The sequence below is a fragment of the Vicia villosa genome, unplaced genomic scaffold (genome assembly GCF_029867415.1).
Source record: "Vicia villosa cultivar HV-30 ecotype Madison, WI unplaced genomic scaffold, Vvil1.0 ctg.001489F_1_1, whole genome shotgun sequence".
In the NCBI taxonomy this organism is placed as follows: Eukaryota; Viridiplantae; Streptophyta; class Magnoliopsida; order Fabales; family Fabaceae; genus Vicia; species Vicia villosa.
In genome coordinates this window covers 415,261-431,666 of record NW_026705639.1, presented here as the reverse complement: position 1 = coordinate 431,666, position 16,406 = coordinate 415,261, and the positions used below count along the sequence as shown (strand labels likewise).

Sequence of the window (16,406 nt, the reverse complement as noted above, 5' to 3'; positions counted from 1 at the left end):
TAGCAGGCAGATCCTTGATGGCATCCTAATTGCGAATGAGATTGTGGATGAGGCGAGGAGGAAGAAAAAGGAATTGATTATGTTCAAAGTAGATTTCGAGAAGACGTATGATTCGGTGGAATGGAGTTTCTTGGACTGTATGATGGCAAAGATGGGTTTTCACGAAAAATGGAGGCGTTGGATAGCTGAATGTTTAAAATCTACAGCGGTGTCTATTTTAATTAATGGCAGCCCGTCTAACGAGTTTAGGATGGAAAGAGGATTACGGCAAGGCGATTCGTTGTCTCCATTCTTATTCCTCATTGTTGCGGAAGGCTTCAATATGTTGATGAAAAAGGCGGTTGATTGCGGCAAGTTCCTAGGATTCAAATTCGAGAAAGGATCCGATCGATTCACACATCTGCAATACGCTGATGATACTTTGATTATTGGGGAGAAAAGGTGGTCTAATATCAGGATTATCAAGGAGAACTTATTGTTGTTTGAAGTAATGTCAGGCCTAAAAGTTAATTTCAACAAGAGCTCGATTGTAGCCTTAAACATTAACGACATATGGCTTGAAGAGGCGGCAAATATTCTGAATTGTCAAAAAGGTGTTGTTCCGTTCAAATACTTAGGCCTTCCCATTGGCGCCATCCCGAACAGAAATGCAACATGGCAGCCTGTTATAGAGGCGGTTAGAGGCAGACTTTTGAGATGGAGAAACCGGTTCATGTCTTTTGGTGGTCGTGTAGTGCTTATCAAATCAGTCCTTCATGCGCTTCCGGTCTACTTTCTCTCGTTCTTCAAGGCTCCGACAGGTATCATTTCTAAGTTAGAATCGATATGTAAACAATTTTTATGGGGCAGGAGCAAGAATGATAGAAAAATCAATTGGGTCAATTGGGAGAAATTGTGTACTCCTCAAGAGGAGGGAGGGTTGGGTATTAGGAAATTGAATTTGTTTAATCTGGCTCTATTAGGAAAGTGGAAATGGAAAATTAAATCGGAAAGACACGGATTGTGGTTAAAGGCGTTGAAGAATAGATATGGAGAATTAGAGGTCATGAGGGGGAAGCTAGTAGAAAAGACTCAATTTGGTGGAGAAATCTCTGTGATTTAGAAATAGGGGAATGGGAAAACTCAAGTTACTTTTCTGTTAAGGAGATGTATAAGGATTTTACATTTTCCGGGCCTATTCATTCAGTGTTTACGTGGAATAAGATTTGGCACAAAGCGGCACCAACAAAAATTTCTTGTTTTGGCTGGAGGTTGTTTCATAATACTTTAGCTACTAAGAACAACCTACATAGAAGGAATGTTATAGGTCAAGGTTCCACTAGCTGTATCCGGGAATGCAGCGCCGATGAATCTATATCTCATTTGTTTTTCGAGTGTTCCTTTTTTTCAGGTATTTGACAATCCATTTGTAAGTGGCTTCAGATCTCCACTGCTCTCCACAGAGAAAGTATGGCTCATTTTACTCAATTTGAAGGTCTGATTGGAGGAGATAAGGAAATATCGTCAAAAGCTCGTGTGATTTGGTATGCATGTGTTTGGAGCATTTGGAAAGCTAGGAACGCCAAAATCTTCCGCAACATAGAAGTTGAAATAGTAAAGCTGATTGAAGATATTATTGAGTGTTCTTGGAGATGGTTGTCGTCAATTGATGGGAATGTACAACTAAACTATGCTCAATGGAGGATTAACCCTAGGCCCTGTCTCGGCCTAGATTTTTAAGCTGTTTTTTCGGTTCTGCTCCGGTTGTGGTCCTGTTAATTGTCTGTCTTTTCAGGTGCTGCTCTCTATCGCTAAGCATCACTGGCAGCAATTCCTTTTGCTTTGGTGTTTGAAGTTTCTGGTTGGTGGCCATCATTTAGATCGGTGCGGTTCGAGGTTCCTTGGACTCAGCATTAGCTTTGGTTTATTGTAGCAGTCTTGGTGTTCTTATTTTTTCCTTGTTGGGTTGTCTCCTAGTCAGTGGTGTTTGGGACAAGGCTGTCTTGATGCTTTTTAGTTTTGGTGTATTTCTTAGTTGTTATCTTGTTTAAGTCTTGTATCAAATTTCAGTGGCTTCTTGGCTAGGATGTATTAGCCTGTTACCACATCCCTTTTTTGTAAGGATTCTGGCATGTCTCATGCCTTTTCGTTTTTATATTATTTTGCTTTGCCGTTTCAAAAAAATATATGATAAAATGATCTTATTAATCCTAATTAAAAATACAATTTAAACTAAATTGAATTAGAAATTAGAATTATAAAACTGTGTAAGGTTAGTAAAAAGCTATAAACCACAAAATGAATATGTACATGAAATTTTTTTTATTTTCTGAATGAATGCAAAGTGCAACATGATGATATATATTTTTTTGATTTTTATTGAATGGAATGCAAATATGCTAATGTCCTAATGATATGATGCAAATGATTGTGAAGCACTAAGCCAATTAATAATAATATCAGGAGGGCAAATTTTAGGTTACAACAGGTAGCCCCTTATATCAATAAACAAAATGCAGAAACAGGGGAGTTTTTCATTAATGATAAAAAAAGGTACATTCACTAATAGCTCAAACAAATAGAAACTCCTAATAGTTAATGTCGTAGTCTTCACTAGTGAAGGAAAAAGCTTCACAAGGCTTAGCAAATAGGACTTTGTCGCTATTTGAAAAGTCTGCGTTTCGAAGGATTTCCACAGCTCGTGTAGACTCGAATAGAGCTGATAGGACTCGACCGTAGGGAATTTAGAAGTTCTGACTGCATTTGAAAGCCAAGAGAGATTCTCTTAAATGACCGAAGATAATGGCAGAAAGGTTCACTGGTCATCCTTTTTCAAGGCGGCCGCTTGTGGAACCTCAATATCTACGGGCTTATTAGCTAAATGGCATGAGAAAACGATCTCTTGATTGTAAAATTTTGTGAAAGTTTCCTCGAGGCAACAGGTTGAGGAGAACGAGGCGAAACACTACCCTTTTTGTAGAAGACAGAAAGAATGGATTGTTTAAAACACGTCAGACAGACTTGTTTAGATCATTTGGGACACCAAATGCATTAACATAATCAAAGTATGTTAAACATGCAGCATTTGGATTGGATGGATAGCCAATGATTTCAGCGATGGATGCTTCAGTTATGGTAAATGGGATTCCATGAATGGTCGAAGTTATGCTTAGATTGTCATTGTTGACAGAAGAATTTCTCCATAATTCTTTCACTAAATTTGTGAAGATGGGACCACAGAGAAGGATGTTGTACTTTTCCCATCCTTGTTTACTGAAGCAAGCAACGTAGTAATCATTACTTTGAGCTAGCCATAGAAATTTCTCTTTGAGGACGGTGAGGGTTGTTTGGGAAGACATGAAGAAAATGATTAAGTTTTGAGAATAGCAACAAAAATTAGGTTTAGAAAGAGATAAAGATTATGCAATGGATGTGAATATTTATAAAGGAATGAAGGAAGGACGAACGCAAACGTATAACCTGATGCAGTTAATGCAAGAATTTGCATGCTTAAGAGAAATGATGAGGAAATATTGGAATACGCAAAGGATAGAAGCATCATGATTAATGATATTAAGGGAAACGTAAAAATTTAATACAACAGTTACCAAGAACCCGTGCCTTAATAGCTTGCACGCGTGACCTTTCAGAGATTTGAACACGTGTTCAAATCCTAGGGTTATCGTGATACAACAGTTTTATGTAATGAACTTCTGAACCACTTTAGAAAATGATCTTCTAAACCAATTAGGTCAGGTGTTTATAAATGGTTTCACTTCTAATCTTATGGAAAGTTATAAATCAGATAGTTCAATTTAAGCAAGGGAATGTTCTAAAAGCATTTTAGATAATTAACAACACTTTATTCTGGACATGATTCCATACCAATATTTTTCAGTATGAAGTTGAATCTATCTTCAGAAAGAGGTTGTGTGAATATATCAGCCCATTGATGGTCTGTATAAATAAAATTTAGACTTAGTATCCCTTTCTGAATATAGTCCCTAATGAAGTGATGTTTAATTTCTACATGCTTAGCTTTAGAATGCAAAATAGGATTCTTTGAAAGACAAATAGCTGAAGTATTATCACAGAAAATAGGAATCTTACGCTCATAGATGTGATAATCTTCTAATTGACTTTTCATCCATAGCATTTGAGTGCTACAGCCTGCAGCAGCCACATATTCAGCTTATGTAGTTGATAGTGCAATTGTAGCTTGCTTCTTGCTATACCAGGAAATCAGGTTCCTTCCCAGAAACTGACAGCTTCCAGAAGTGCTTTTACGTTCCACTCTGTCTCCATCAAAAGAAGCATCACAATATCCTACTAAGTTGAAAACTTTGGATCTTCTGTAAAATAGTCCAACATTCGTATTACCTTTCAGATACCTCAGAATTTGCTTGACAGCAGTCAAGTGAGATTCTCTTGGATCTGATTGGAATCTTGCACATAAATATAAACTAAACAGAATATCTGGTCTAAATGCAGTTAAATAAAGAAGAGACCCAATCATACCTTTGTAAAGTTTCTGAGCTACCTTTTTACTTACCTAATTTTTTCCCAGAATGCATGTAGGATGCATTGGAGTTTTGGCTTCTTTGCTTTCAGATAGATGGAATTTCTTCAGAAGTTCCTTGACATACTTTGTTTGATGTATGTATGTTCCTTCAAAAGTTTGATTAATTTGAATTCTCAGAAAGAATTTAAGTTCTCCTATCATACTCATTTTAAATTCTGCTTGCATAGATTTAGCAAATTCTTTTCCAAGAGAGATATTAGAAGTTCCAAATATAATGTCATATACATATATTTGACAAATTAAAATATATTTTTTCAATGTCTTGCGAAATAAAGTTGTGTCCACTTTTCCTCTGGTAAAATCTTTATCTAGAAAAAATGAACTTAATCGTTCATACCAAGCTCTGGAAGCTTGTTTCAGACCATATAAATATTTCTTAAGTTTAAAAACATGTTCTGGATATTTACAATCCTCGAAACCAGGAGGTTGATGAACATAAATTCTTCGTCTATGTAGCTGATCGGAAAAATAACAAGTGTACTATTTTTGCCTCTGTAGTAATAATAGGGGAAATTCCCCGAATGTCGATCTCAAGGACTGCGTAGGAAATACAGATTTCTAAAGTATAATTCAATTGAACAAAAACTAATGTTTTGGTTTTGGTGGATTAAATCCTTGCACAGAAAAATTAATGAGAAAATAAATTGATTTTTGTTATCAAATATATGAGATGCTAGGGTGAGTGGTTGATTTGGCATGCAACACTCAGAATTAAGATCTCTTCAACAAGTTCATAACACTCAGTTACCACATCTTTAGGGTGTTTTCTCCTAAGTCCTTAGTGAGAAAACCTTTGGTCTTCCAACCTAAATCCTAAGTCCTTAGGAACCTAAATTGAAACCAAGCTTTTATATAATCAAGATTATGTGGTAATTATAGGGTATCCCTAGTCCTAGGTGATATCTACTATAATAAAATTATGCACAAACCCTAACAACTACAGTCCTGTATTGTTAGCCGTAGATTAATCCTTATTTGACCGATAAAGAAAATATTAAGAACACTGCATAATTTAACTGAATAACATAAACCAATGTATTGACGAAATCACAAATTCATCGTTATTACAAAAACCAAATAAGGACCACCCCCCTAGCATTGGGGGGTTTAGCCTCTCATAATATTCAAGAAAGACATAGTAAAGAATTTAGACATTACAAAGATAATTGGGAACTTTGATCTTCAATGGTGTCCACCATTGAATCTCTCCGTCTCCGGAACCCTTGATGAAGCTATCTTCTCTCCTCTGGTGTTTTCTATCGTATGATGCAAAAGTCCCATCTCCTTGTCTCTCAATCCTCTTTTAATCCCTCTAGGTTTTCAGATCTCATCCGGAATACCCAAATTGCCCCCAGAACTTTAAAATTGTAAAAACATAGAAAATCAGAAATTCTCTCCGCACAGGCTGACACGGCCGTGTCACTTGACACAGGCTGACCGTGTCAGCTTCTGCCACTTTTGGGGAGAATTCTTCAGCAGGTTGGACACGGCCGTGTAACTTGACACGGTCTGACCGTGTCCGCCTCTGCCTCTTTTGGCTTTGACTTCAACATCAAAGCTGTAGCCCTTTTCGTTAGCGAAATATTGCCCTCGGAACTGCGTCATTCCGAGTTACGAAGCTCCGGTTATGATCAAAATACTACACGCATGTCACGATTTTCAGCTTCTTTTACACCAACACTTGTGCAATTTCCATCTGATCCAGAATTAACCTACAACCACCAAGTAGAGAGATTAAAAGCATCTAAAAAGACATGATAAAGGGCACAAAAACATAATGCAAGCAATTAACTAATATTAAAGGAATCAACGAAAAACTCTTGAAAACAACCACAAAGTGTTACCAAGTATGACGATCTTATGCCGAATTTATGACGAAATTAAGTAGAAATGGTGACCGATCACAACCCCAAACTTATCTCATTGCTTGTCCTCAAGTAATGCAAGAGATCAAACCGAGGTCACCTTAAACTTTTCTTTTCCACAACATAGTCGATGTCTTTCGCAACTTACTTCCCTTTCTTGATTAAGCTTTTGGGTTTATCGAACCTTGTTGTCCATCACACTTCACAACAAAGTGTATTTCACCTACAAACTTTTTACACTTCTCACATTGTCTCTCGGGGTTAGAGTGCTTTTCGCTCAACATCACGATATGCAATATCAACCCTTGACTTTGCATACATCCTACTTTCACTACACAAAAAGAATTCACACACTTTTGAGGACTTTTTAGGTTGTAACGGGGCTGAGGTGGAAGGAAGGATAAACAAGAGATTGATATGCAAATGGTTTATGAACTAGAACTTATGTTATTTTTCTTGTCTTTGTGTTCGGTTTTGTGTGAGGGGGTTTCTTCTTAGACTCTCCTTTTTACCTAATTACCGGGTAATCAACATCATTCGAGTCTTTCAAATCTTTTTAGGCAAGTGTTTCAAACTATTTTTTTTTCTTGTGCTTTACACACTTTTCTTTTCTCTTTTTTTTTTCATATCACACTTGCCCTTTATTTTCTTAAGCACCACCCGAAACTTACAATTTCACACAAGTTCAAAAGAAACAATAATTACACAAGTGCCAAACAAAAATGATAGAATTATGGTTAAGGATGACATGTGTGGGTTTAAACAAACAAGGGGGGATGGCTCAACGAGTTTAACGAGGGATAAAAAAAATGAAGGACGGAAAGGCTCTGGGGAGAACAAACAAGTGCCTCAGTGTGTGATTTCATATTTGTACTGTGTCGGTAGGACAAACGCAAAATTAGAGAGATAAAGTCATACCTGATTTCACTCTCATGATGATCTTTACATGTGTTTGGCACTTTATGTTCCTCACCATGTAGGCTAAGTTTGCAGCTTCAACACACCCTTTATGTCATGTGACTTTCCTTTCCGGCTCGATTTCACCACTTACCTTCTCAGTCCAGTTCTTCAAGTTGCGTCTGACACTTTCGGCTATGTCCACTTCCAAAGTACCTCGAGAGATTAAGTTCAGGTTGCACCTTTCATCCACTAACTACCAATCATCATTCATTCGGCATCCATCACTCAATCTATAACACAATGTCAACACAACACACAAACAAAAATGGAAAACAACTAAAAGCAAATGAAAGGAACCCCTCCCACACTTGAACTAAACATTGGCCTCAATGTTTTAGAACAAGCATTTGAGAGGTTACTTACAGAGGGTAACCTCCAATGTTCACTTCCGAGCTTTCACTAGAGATGCCCTCTTTTATTTCCTGAAAATAAAACAAACAAACAGAGAAATTAATTATTAAAAACTGTGGGTTGCCTCCCACGAAGTGCTTCGTTTAACGTCGCATGGCTCGACGGTCCATTACCCTTTATTATGGAGGGTATTTCCTTCTCCAAACCTTGTTGCTTGTTACTTTCTCCACCAAGAACTCACGAAGATGAAAAGCATGGACCACTTTTCTCTTTAACTCACTTTCAACCTTCATCTTCTCGCCTTGGTTTTCTTCTTTCTTTTTCTTCTTAACTTCTATAGCGACCTTAGGACTTTTGATAGAAACATGAGCTAGTACCACCTGAGAAGTTATGCTTGAAACTTTTTCTTGGAGATGTTTAGGGTTTTTGTATTCTCCCTCACTTTCGATCATACCAACAGAAGCTTGATCATGTACACCTTCACTTTGTTTCTTGACTTCTAGCATCTTTAAGGTTAATTCTTCATTAAAGGTTTTCACCGTCAGAGTCCCTTTCTCAATTTCAAAGTTGCAACGACTTGTCAACAAAAATGGTCTCCCAAGAAGGATAGGAGTTTCTTCATCTTCAGGAATGTCCATGATGTGGAAGTCAACAGGGAATACAAACTTGTCAATCTCCACTAGTACGTCTTCAGCTATCCCATATGATTTCTTGATGGTGTGATCAGCGAACTTCTACTTTGTCTCACTTTCACTTATCTTTCCCAATTCAAGCTTTTTAAAGATAGATAGTGGCATTAAACTCACACTAGAACCCGAATCAATGAGTACCTTTTTAAACATTCTGTTCTTGATGGTGCATGGTATCGCCGCCGCTCCAGGGTCTTTCTTCTTAATGGGGATCTTCCTTGCTGGAGAGACTATACTACACTTTTCTGTTGCAATTTTTGGTTCTCCCCCCATTGGCCTCTTTTTACCGATAACCTCCTTCATAAACTTCTTGTACAAAGGCATTTGCTCAAGTGCTTCAAACAAAGGTAGATTAACCTCTAATTTTTTAAACAAGGATGCAAACTTCTCAAAATCCTTTTCTGTTGAATTCTTCTTTGTCACTCTAGAAGGAAAAGGAAGCTTGATTGCCGGTTTAGCATCTTTCTTATTTTTCTCTTCAAGTTGCGTAACCGGCGGTGTCACAATTTCGGGCTCTTTCACATTCTCTCTTATCTCCAAATCTACCTCAATCACCAAAGGATCATCTATTTCCTCTTTTTCTTTTTCTGGTTCTTCCACTTTCTTACTCCTTGTAGTAACAACATTAATCTTCTCTTCGTCTTTCGGATTTTTCACAGTTGAACACGGAAAGGTACCTTGTGCCTGTAGAGTGAGATGCTGTGCTATTTGACCCACTTGAACTTCCAGATTTTTTATCGAAGCTGTGGTGTTCCTATGGTTGTTTCTGGTTTCTTCTTGAAACAGAGAGTATTGTCCAGCCAATCTCTCAATAGCTACTTCCCACTCCGCCTTCTGAGGAATTTGTTGTTGATCTTTCCAAGAGAAGTTGGGATGATTCTTCCACCCTAGATTATAGGTGTTAGAATACAGATTATTTTGCCTTAAGAACTTGATTTCTTCAATTTGCTTGGGAGTAGTAACACAATACACAGTTTGGTGAGGGCCATTACAAATTTCACAGATTACAGGTTGAGCGTGTTGGACTTGAGTAACCTGTTGGTTACCTATATTCATAGCCTTTAATCTCTTTTCTACCTCTGCAGCTATAGCATCTTCAACCCGAATTTTGTTGGTGTCTAGCTTCAGATCAATGACTCCTTCAGGTTTGCTCGTATACCTGTCATACAACTCCAAATGCTCATTTGCAACTATTGCTTCAATGATCTTGATGATACCAGAGGCTGTTGTGAAATTTGTTGAGCCTCCAGCTGCTGTATCGATCAACTGCTTTGTCTTGATTCTGAGCCCGTTGACAAAAATTTGCATCTGTTCAGTTTTGTCCATATTGTATGTTGGACATGCAACCAGAGTCCTCTTGAACCTTTTATAGGCATCGCCCAAAGACTCACCCTCCTTTTGCTTGAAGTTCAGAATTTCATACCTTTTTCGTAAAAAGACTGACGCTGGAAAATATTCATTCAGGAAAGCCTTTTCCATCTCTTCCCACGACGTGATACTACCCGCTGGTAGAGAATAGAACCACTCTTCTGCCTCTTCCTCTAGAGTGAAAGGAAACATCCTAAGCCTCTTTGCTTCTTCCGTGTGACCGTCAATTTTTAGAGTGGTGCTCATGGTCAAAAATCTCTGCAGATGCTTGTTTGCGTCTTCGTTAACCTTTCCGGTGAAAGGTTTTCTTTCAAGCTGATTAATGGTGCTTGGGTGCAGTTGAAAGTTGGCAGCATTTACCAGTTGGTTTACAATTGTTTGTCTCCCCCCCGGTGTATTTGCAACACCGTAGTCACTAAAGAGCCTCTCAGGAGGAGGAGGATTTTCACCCATGACTTCTTCTTCACTTTCAAAACATGAACCTGAATGAACTATAACAATTTCTTCTTCAGATTCCCGCTTAGCCGACCGAGCTTGTCTACGCCTTGCGTGCAAAGTTCTTTCAATTTCTGTGTCAAAAAGAAATTCAGCTGAGGCCTTACCTCGCATACAGAGATTAGACAAATATAATAATTAGAAAGAAAAGTTAAAATAAAAAGTGCAAAAAATAAAATTTTAGTCGTAGAGCAGTAAAATTTCAATTGAATTTAAGTTAAAAATCTGTATTTTGGCAGTCCCCGGCAACGGCGCCAAAAAACTTGATCGGAAAAATAGCAAGTGTACTATTTTTGCCTCTGTAGTAATAATAGGGGAAATTCCCTGAATGTCGATCTCAAGGACTGCGTAGGAAATACAGATTTCTAAAGTATAATTCAATTGAACAAAAACTAATGTTTTGGTTTTGGTGGATTAAATCCATGCAAAGAAAAATTAATGAGAAAATAAATTGATTTTTGTTATCAAATATATGAGATGCTAGGGTGAGTGGTTGATTTGGCATGCAACACTCAGAATTAAGATCTCTTCAACAAGTTCATAACACTCAGTTACCACATCTTTAGGGTGTTTTCTCCTAAGTCCTTAGTGAGAAAACCTTTGGTCTTCCAACCTAAATCCTAAGTCCTTAGGAACCTAAATTGAAACCAAGCTTTTATATAATCAAGATTATGTGGTAATTATAGGGTATCCCTAGTCCTAGGTGATATCTACTATAATAAAATTATGCACAAACCCTAACAACTACAGTCCTGTATTGTTAGCCGTAGATTAATCCTTATTTGACCGATAAAGAAAATATTAAGAACACTGCATAATTTAACTGAATAACATAAACCAATGTATTGACGAAATCACAAATTCATCGTTATTACAAAAACCAAATCAGGACCACCCCCCTAACATTGGGGGGTTTAGCCTCTCATAATATTCAAGAAAGACATAGTAAAGAATTTAGACATTACAAAGATAATTGGGAACTTTGATCTTCAATGGTGTCCACCGTTGAATCTCTCCGTCTCCGGAACCCTTGATGAAGCTATCTTCTCTCCTCTGGTGTTTTCTATCGTATGATGCAAAAGTTCCATCTCCTTGTCTCTCAAGCCTCTTTTAATCCCTCTAGGTTTTCAGATCTCAGCCGGAATACCCAAATTGCCCCCAGAACTTTAAAATTGTAAAAACATAGAAAATCAGAAATTCTGTCCGCACAGGCTGACACGGCCGTGTCACTTGACACGGGCTGACCGTGTCAGCTTCTATCACTTTTGGGGAGAATTCTTCAGCAGGTTGGACACGGCCGTGTCACTTGACACGGTCTGACCGTGTCCGCCTCTGCCTCTTTTGGCTTTGACTTCAACATCAAAGCTGTAGCCCTTTTCGTTAGCGAAATTTTTCCCCCGGAACCGCGTCATTCCGAGTTACGAAGCTCCGGTTATGATCAAAATACTACACGCATGTCACGATTTCCAACTTCTTTTACACCAACACTTGTGCAATTTCCATCTGATCCAGAATTAACCTACAACCACCAAGTAGAGAGATCAAAAGCATCTAAAAATACATTATAAAGGGCACAAAAACATAATGCAAGCAATTAACTAATATTAAAGGAATCAACGAAAAACTCTTGAAAACAACCACAAAGTGTTACCAAGTATGACGATCTTATGCCGAATTTATGACGAAATTAAGTAGAAATGGGGACCGATCAGTAGCCATTTAAAAACACACTCTTAACATCCATTTGATACAAGGTAATGTCATTTTGAGCAGCAAAGGCAATTAATAATCTGATAGATTCTAACCTGGCGACTCGGGCAAAGGTTTCATTATTGTCAATACCTTCTTGCTGACTATATCCTTGTGCAACCAGTCATGCTTTGTTTCTGACAACTTCTCCTTGTTCATTCAATTTGTTTATGAAGACCCATTTAGTTCCAATGATATTGAATCCATCAGGTTTTGGAACCAGATCCCATACATCATTTCTTATAAATTGGTTTAGTTCTTCTTGCATAGCAATAATCCAATCAGTATCTTGAAAAGCTTCATCTATAGAAGTTGGTTCCACCATAGAAACTAATCCAACTAGTGATTCTTCGTTGTTCCTTAGAAATGATCTAGTCCTTATGGGGTCTTCTTTCTTTCCAAGAATAACATCTTCAAGATGTGCTGAGTTGAGTCTAGAAGATCTTTTATGTGAGTGTTCCTTAGAGTTTCTCAGGTTCTCCATAGATGTTGTAATTTTAGAATCTTCTGAATTGTCTTTTGCTTCTAAAGTGTTTGTAAGTTGATTTTCCATATCTGCAAAATTTTCAACTTGCTTTGGCTTTTGATGACCAAGCTTATCATCAACTCTAACATTGATTGATTCTTCAACAATTAGAGTTTCTGAATTGTATACTCTATAACCTTTTGAACGTTCAAAGTATCCAAGTAGAAAGTACTTTTGTGCCTTAGAATCAAACTTGTTCAGATGTTCTTTAGTACTCAAAATATAACAAGTACATCCAAAAGGATGGAATATGAAATGTTGGGTTTTCTGTTTTTCCACAATTCATAAGGAGTCTTTTCAAGAATAGGTCTTATAGAGATTCTATTTTGAATATAACACACTGTGTTCACTACTTCTACCAAAAAATGTTTAGCCATATTAGTTTCGTTAATCATGGTTCTTGCCATTTCTTGCAATGTCCTATTCTTTCATTCAACAACTCCATTTTGTTGAGGAGTTCTAGGACTAGAGAAGTCATGAGAAATGCCATTTTCTTTAAAGAAATTTTCAAAGAGATTGTTCTCGAATTCTCCACCATGATCACTTCTAACCTTTATGATTGTAAACTGTTTTTCATTTTGAACTTGGTTACAGAAGTCAACAAATACAGACTGTGACTCATCCTTGTGTTCTAGAAACTTAACCCATGTCCATCTGCTATAGTCATCAACCATTACCAATCCATACTTCTTGCCTTTAATTGATACAGTTTTCACTGGACCAAATAAATCAATATGCAGAAGTTCTAATGGCCTAGAGGAAGAAACATCCTTGTGACTCATCCTTGTGTTTTAGAAACTTAACCCATGTCCATCTGCTATAGTCATCAACCATTACCAATCCATACTTCTTGCCTTTGATTGATGCAGTTTTCGCTGGACCAAATAAATCAATATGCAGAAGTTCTAATGGCCTAGAGGAAGAAACAACATTCTTTGATTTTAAAGAGGGTTTTGAAAACTCTCCCTTCTGACATGCTTCACACAGAGCTTCTGAGTTGTACTTCAGATTGGGAAGTCCTCTAACTAAATTGAGTTTGTTAAGCTTAGATATTTTCCTCATGCTAACATGTCCCAATCTTCTGTGCCAGACCCATTTCTCATCGCTAACAGACAGAAGACAAGTTACTTTCTGAGTTTTAAGATCAGAAAGATCAATTTTGTAAATGTTGTTCTTTCTCTTGCTAGTAAATAAGATTGATCCATCTTTTTGACTTACGGTTTAACAGGATTTTTGAATTAATATTATGTCATAACCATTGTCACTTAATTGACTTATTGACAACAAGTTATGTGCTAATCCTTCAACTAATAAAACATTAGTTATGGAGGGAGAGTTACTATTACCAATGGTTCCAGAACCAATAATATTTCCTTTTCGATTTCCTCCAAACCTAACGTCTCCACCAGATTTAAGCTCTAGGCTTTGGAACATGGACTTTCTTCCCGTCATGTGTCGCGAGCATCCAGAGTCCAGGTACCATGACTGGTGTTTCAACTTTACTGTGAAGGACACCTACAACATAAGTTTTTTTCTCCTTAGGTACCCACATATTTTTGGGTCCTCTTTGGTTAGAGTTTTTAAAGTTATTTTTAACTTTGGTTTAGCATGAAAATTTTCAAAGTAAGATGTATATTTGATATCATGTGTGAGACAAAGCTAAATTATTTATGCAGTGGTTTATATGTGATATTCATTTTATCAGCAGGTTTAGGTTGGTATGTTTCTTTCCCTTCGGGAGTTTCATATACAATTCCTCTTCTGTTGTTTCCACTCACACCATAGATCATTGAAGCCATTTTGCTTCTATCTATGCTCTTAGAGATGAATTTTTGAAAGATAAAGTCATGTTCCTTAAGAATATTTTTTGAACTTGAAGCAGTTTCCGAAACAGAAATTTTTTGAGCTTTATGTAAATCTTCTTTGAGTTTAATATTATTTTCCTTAAGATCATATTTTTCTACTTTAAGTTCCTTAATTTCATATACAAGACTCTTCTCAATTTTCTTGTATTTGATTTTGAGTTGACTGTAGTTTTTAAGAAGTTTTGACAAACTTTCTACAAGTCCAGATCTAGTAAGTTCAGAGAATACCTCTTCAGATTCTGATTCAGTGTCAGAATAATCTGTTGTAGTAGCCATACAAGCTAAATTGGCATGTTCATCTTCTGATCTGGATTCATCTTCAAAAGAATCTGAATAATCCCATGTGGCCATTAAACCTTTCTTCTTTTCAAACTTTTTCTTTGACCTATCTTTTAGCAGCTTAGGACAATCATTTTTGTAGTGTCCTGGTTCTTTATATTCATAGCAGATGACACTTCTTTTGTTTGACTTCTTATGTCTAGAGGATTCTGCTTTATCTTCTGATCTTTTGTAGTTTCTGAAATTCTTTTGTCTGTGCTTCCACATCCGGTTGATCCTTCTCGAGAGAAGAGATAACTCATCTTCTTCTTGTGAAGTAGAGTCCTCAGAGCTTTCTTCTCTAACCTGAAAAGCGTTAGTTTCATAATTTTTAGTAGATTTAAGAGCAACAGACTTACCTGTCTTTTGGGGCTCATGTTCATCAATTTCTATCTCGTGACTTCTTAGTGCACTTATGAGTTCTTCTAAAGATACACTTTTCAAATCTTTTGAAACTTTGAGTGCAGTAACCATTGGTGCCCATCTTCTGGGTGAACTTATGATGATCTTCTTGACATGGTCTACTTTGGTGTATACTTTGTTTAGAACTCTTAGGCCAACAGTCAGAGTTTGAAATCTTGAGAACATCGTTTCAATGGACTCATTTTCTTCCATTTTGAAAGCTTCGTACTTCTGGATGAGAGCCAGAGCTTTTGTGTCTTTTACTTGAGCATTGCCTTCATGATTCATTTTGAGAGACTCAAACATATCAAGTGCAATATCTCTATTGGTGATTTTTTCATACTCTCATTTTGAGATAACATTGAGCAGAATATTTCTTTCTTTGTGGTGATTTTTGAAATATGCCTTCTATTGTTTGGTCATGATATTTCTATCAATCTTGTTTCCTTCTCAATCTACTGGATGCGTGTAACCATCTAAGACCACATCCCATAAGTCAGCATCTTGACCTAGAAAGAAACTTTCTAGTCTATCTTTCCAATATTCAAAATATTCTCCATCAAAGACCGGAGGATTTGTGTAGTTGTTGTTGCTTTGATCAGTTGCCATAGTGTTTTCCTTTTGGATCTTTTTCTGACACGGTTAAGTGTTTGCACCCATAACCAAGAGCTCTGATGCCAATTGAAGGTTTGGAAAACATTTAGAAGGGGGGGTGGAATAAAGTTTTCTTTTTCTTTCGTAACAACAATAGACAAAACACAATTATTTTTATCCTGGTTCATTTGCAACTCAAACTACTCCAGTCCACTCGCCAAGGTGATCTCGCCTCTCTCAATCGAGGACTTAATCCACTATAATCAAAACTAATTACAAATGCACAATCAATTGTCGTGACTAACAATATAATGCACAATCCAACTGCAAGTGACAAACACTACAATGCACAAGCCAACTGCAAGTGACTAACACTACAATGCACAAGCCAACTGCGAGTGACTAACACCTCTAAGACTAGTCCTAGCCCTCTTGAGAAATCTGACCCAACTGGTCTTTCAAGGAACAATTACAAAATAGCTTCAAATAATAGTGTTTCAGATTGCTTCTAATAAGCTTTAATCACAATTGTGATTTTTCACTAAGTTTTTAGTACAAGGAGTATGAACTCAGTATATTAAAATGAAAATGTTTTTCTTCAGCGTAAGAGTTCACGTTGGTTTTTGATAATTTTCACCGTCTATTCTTTTTCAAATGATCTTC

At 37.0% G+C, this 16,406-nt stretch overlaps 1 protein-coding gene across 1 annotated transcript; it reads right to left on the bottom strand.

Annotated features, from left to right (window-relative positions):
• Window positions 1-14,228: 14,228 nt before the first annotated feature.
• LOC131635456 (uncharacterized) lies at window positions 14,229-15,437 on the bottom strand. Its single transcript, XM_058906072.1, has one exon. It carries the CDS (start codon window positions 15,435-15,437, stop codon window positions 14,229-14,231), a length of 1,209 nt encoding a protein of 402 aa, XP_058762055.1.
• Between the last annotated feature and the right edge of the window lie 969 nt (window positions 15,438-16,406).

Bases quoted from the DNA above. Each gene is read 5' to 3' on its own strand.
- LOC131635456 (XM_058906072.1), bottom strand. From the start codon at position 15,437: ATGAATCATGAAGGCAATGCTCAAGTAAAAGACACAAAAGCTCTGGCT.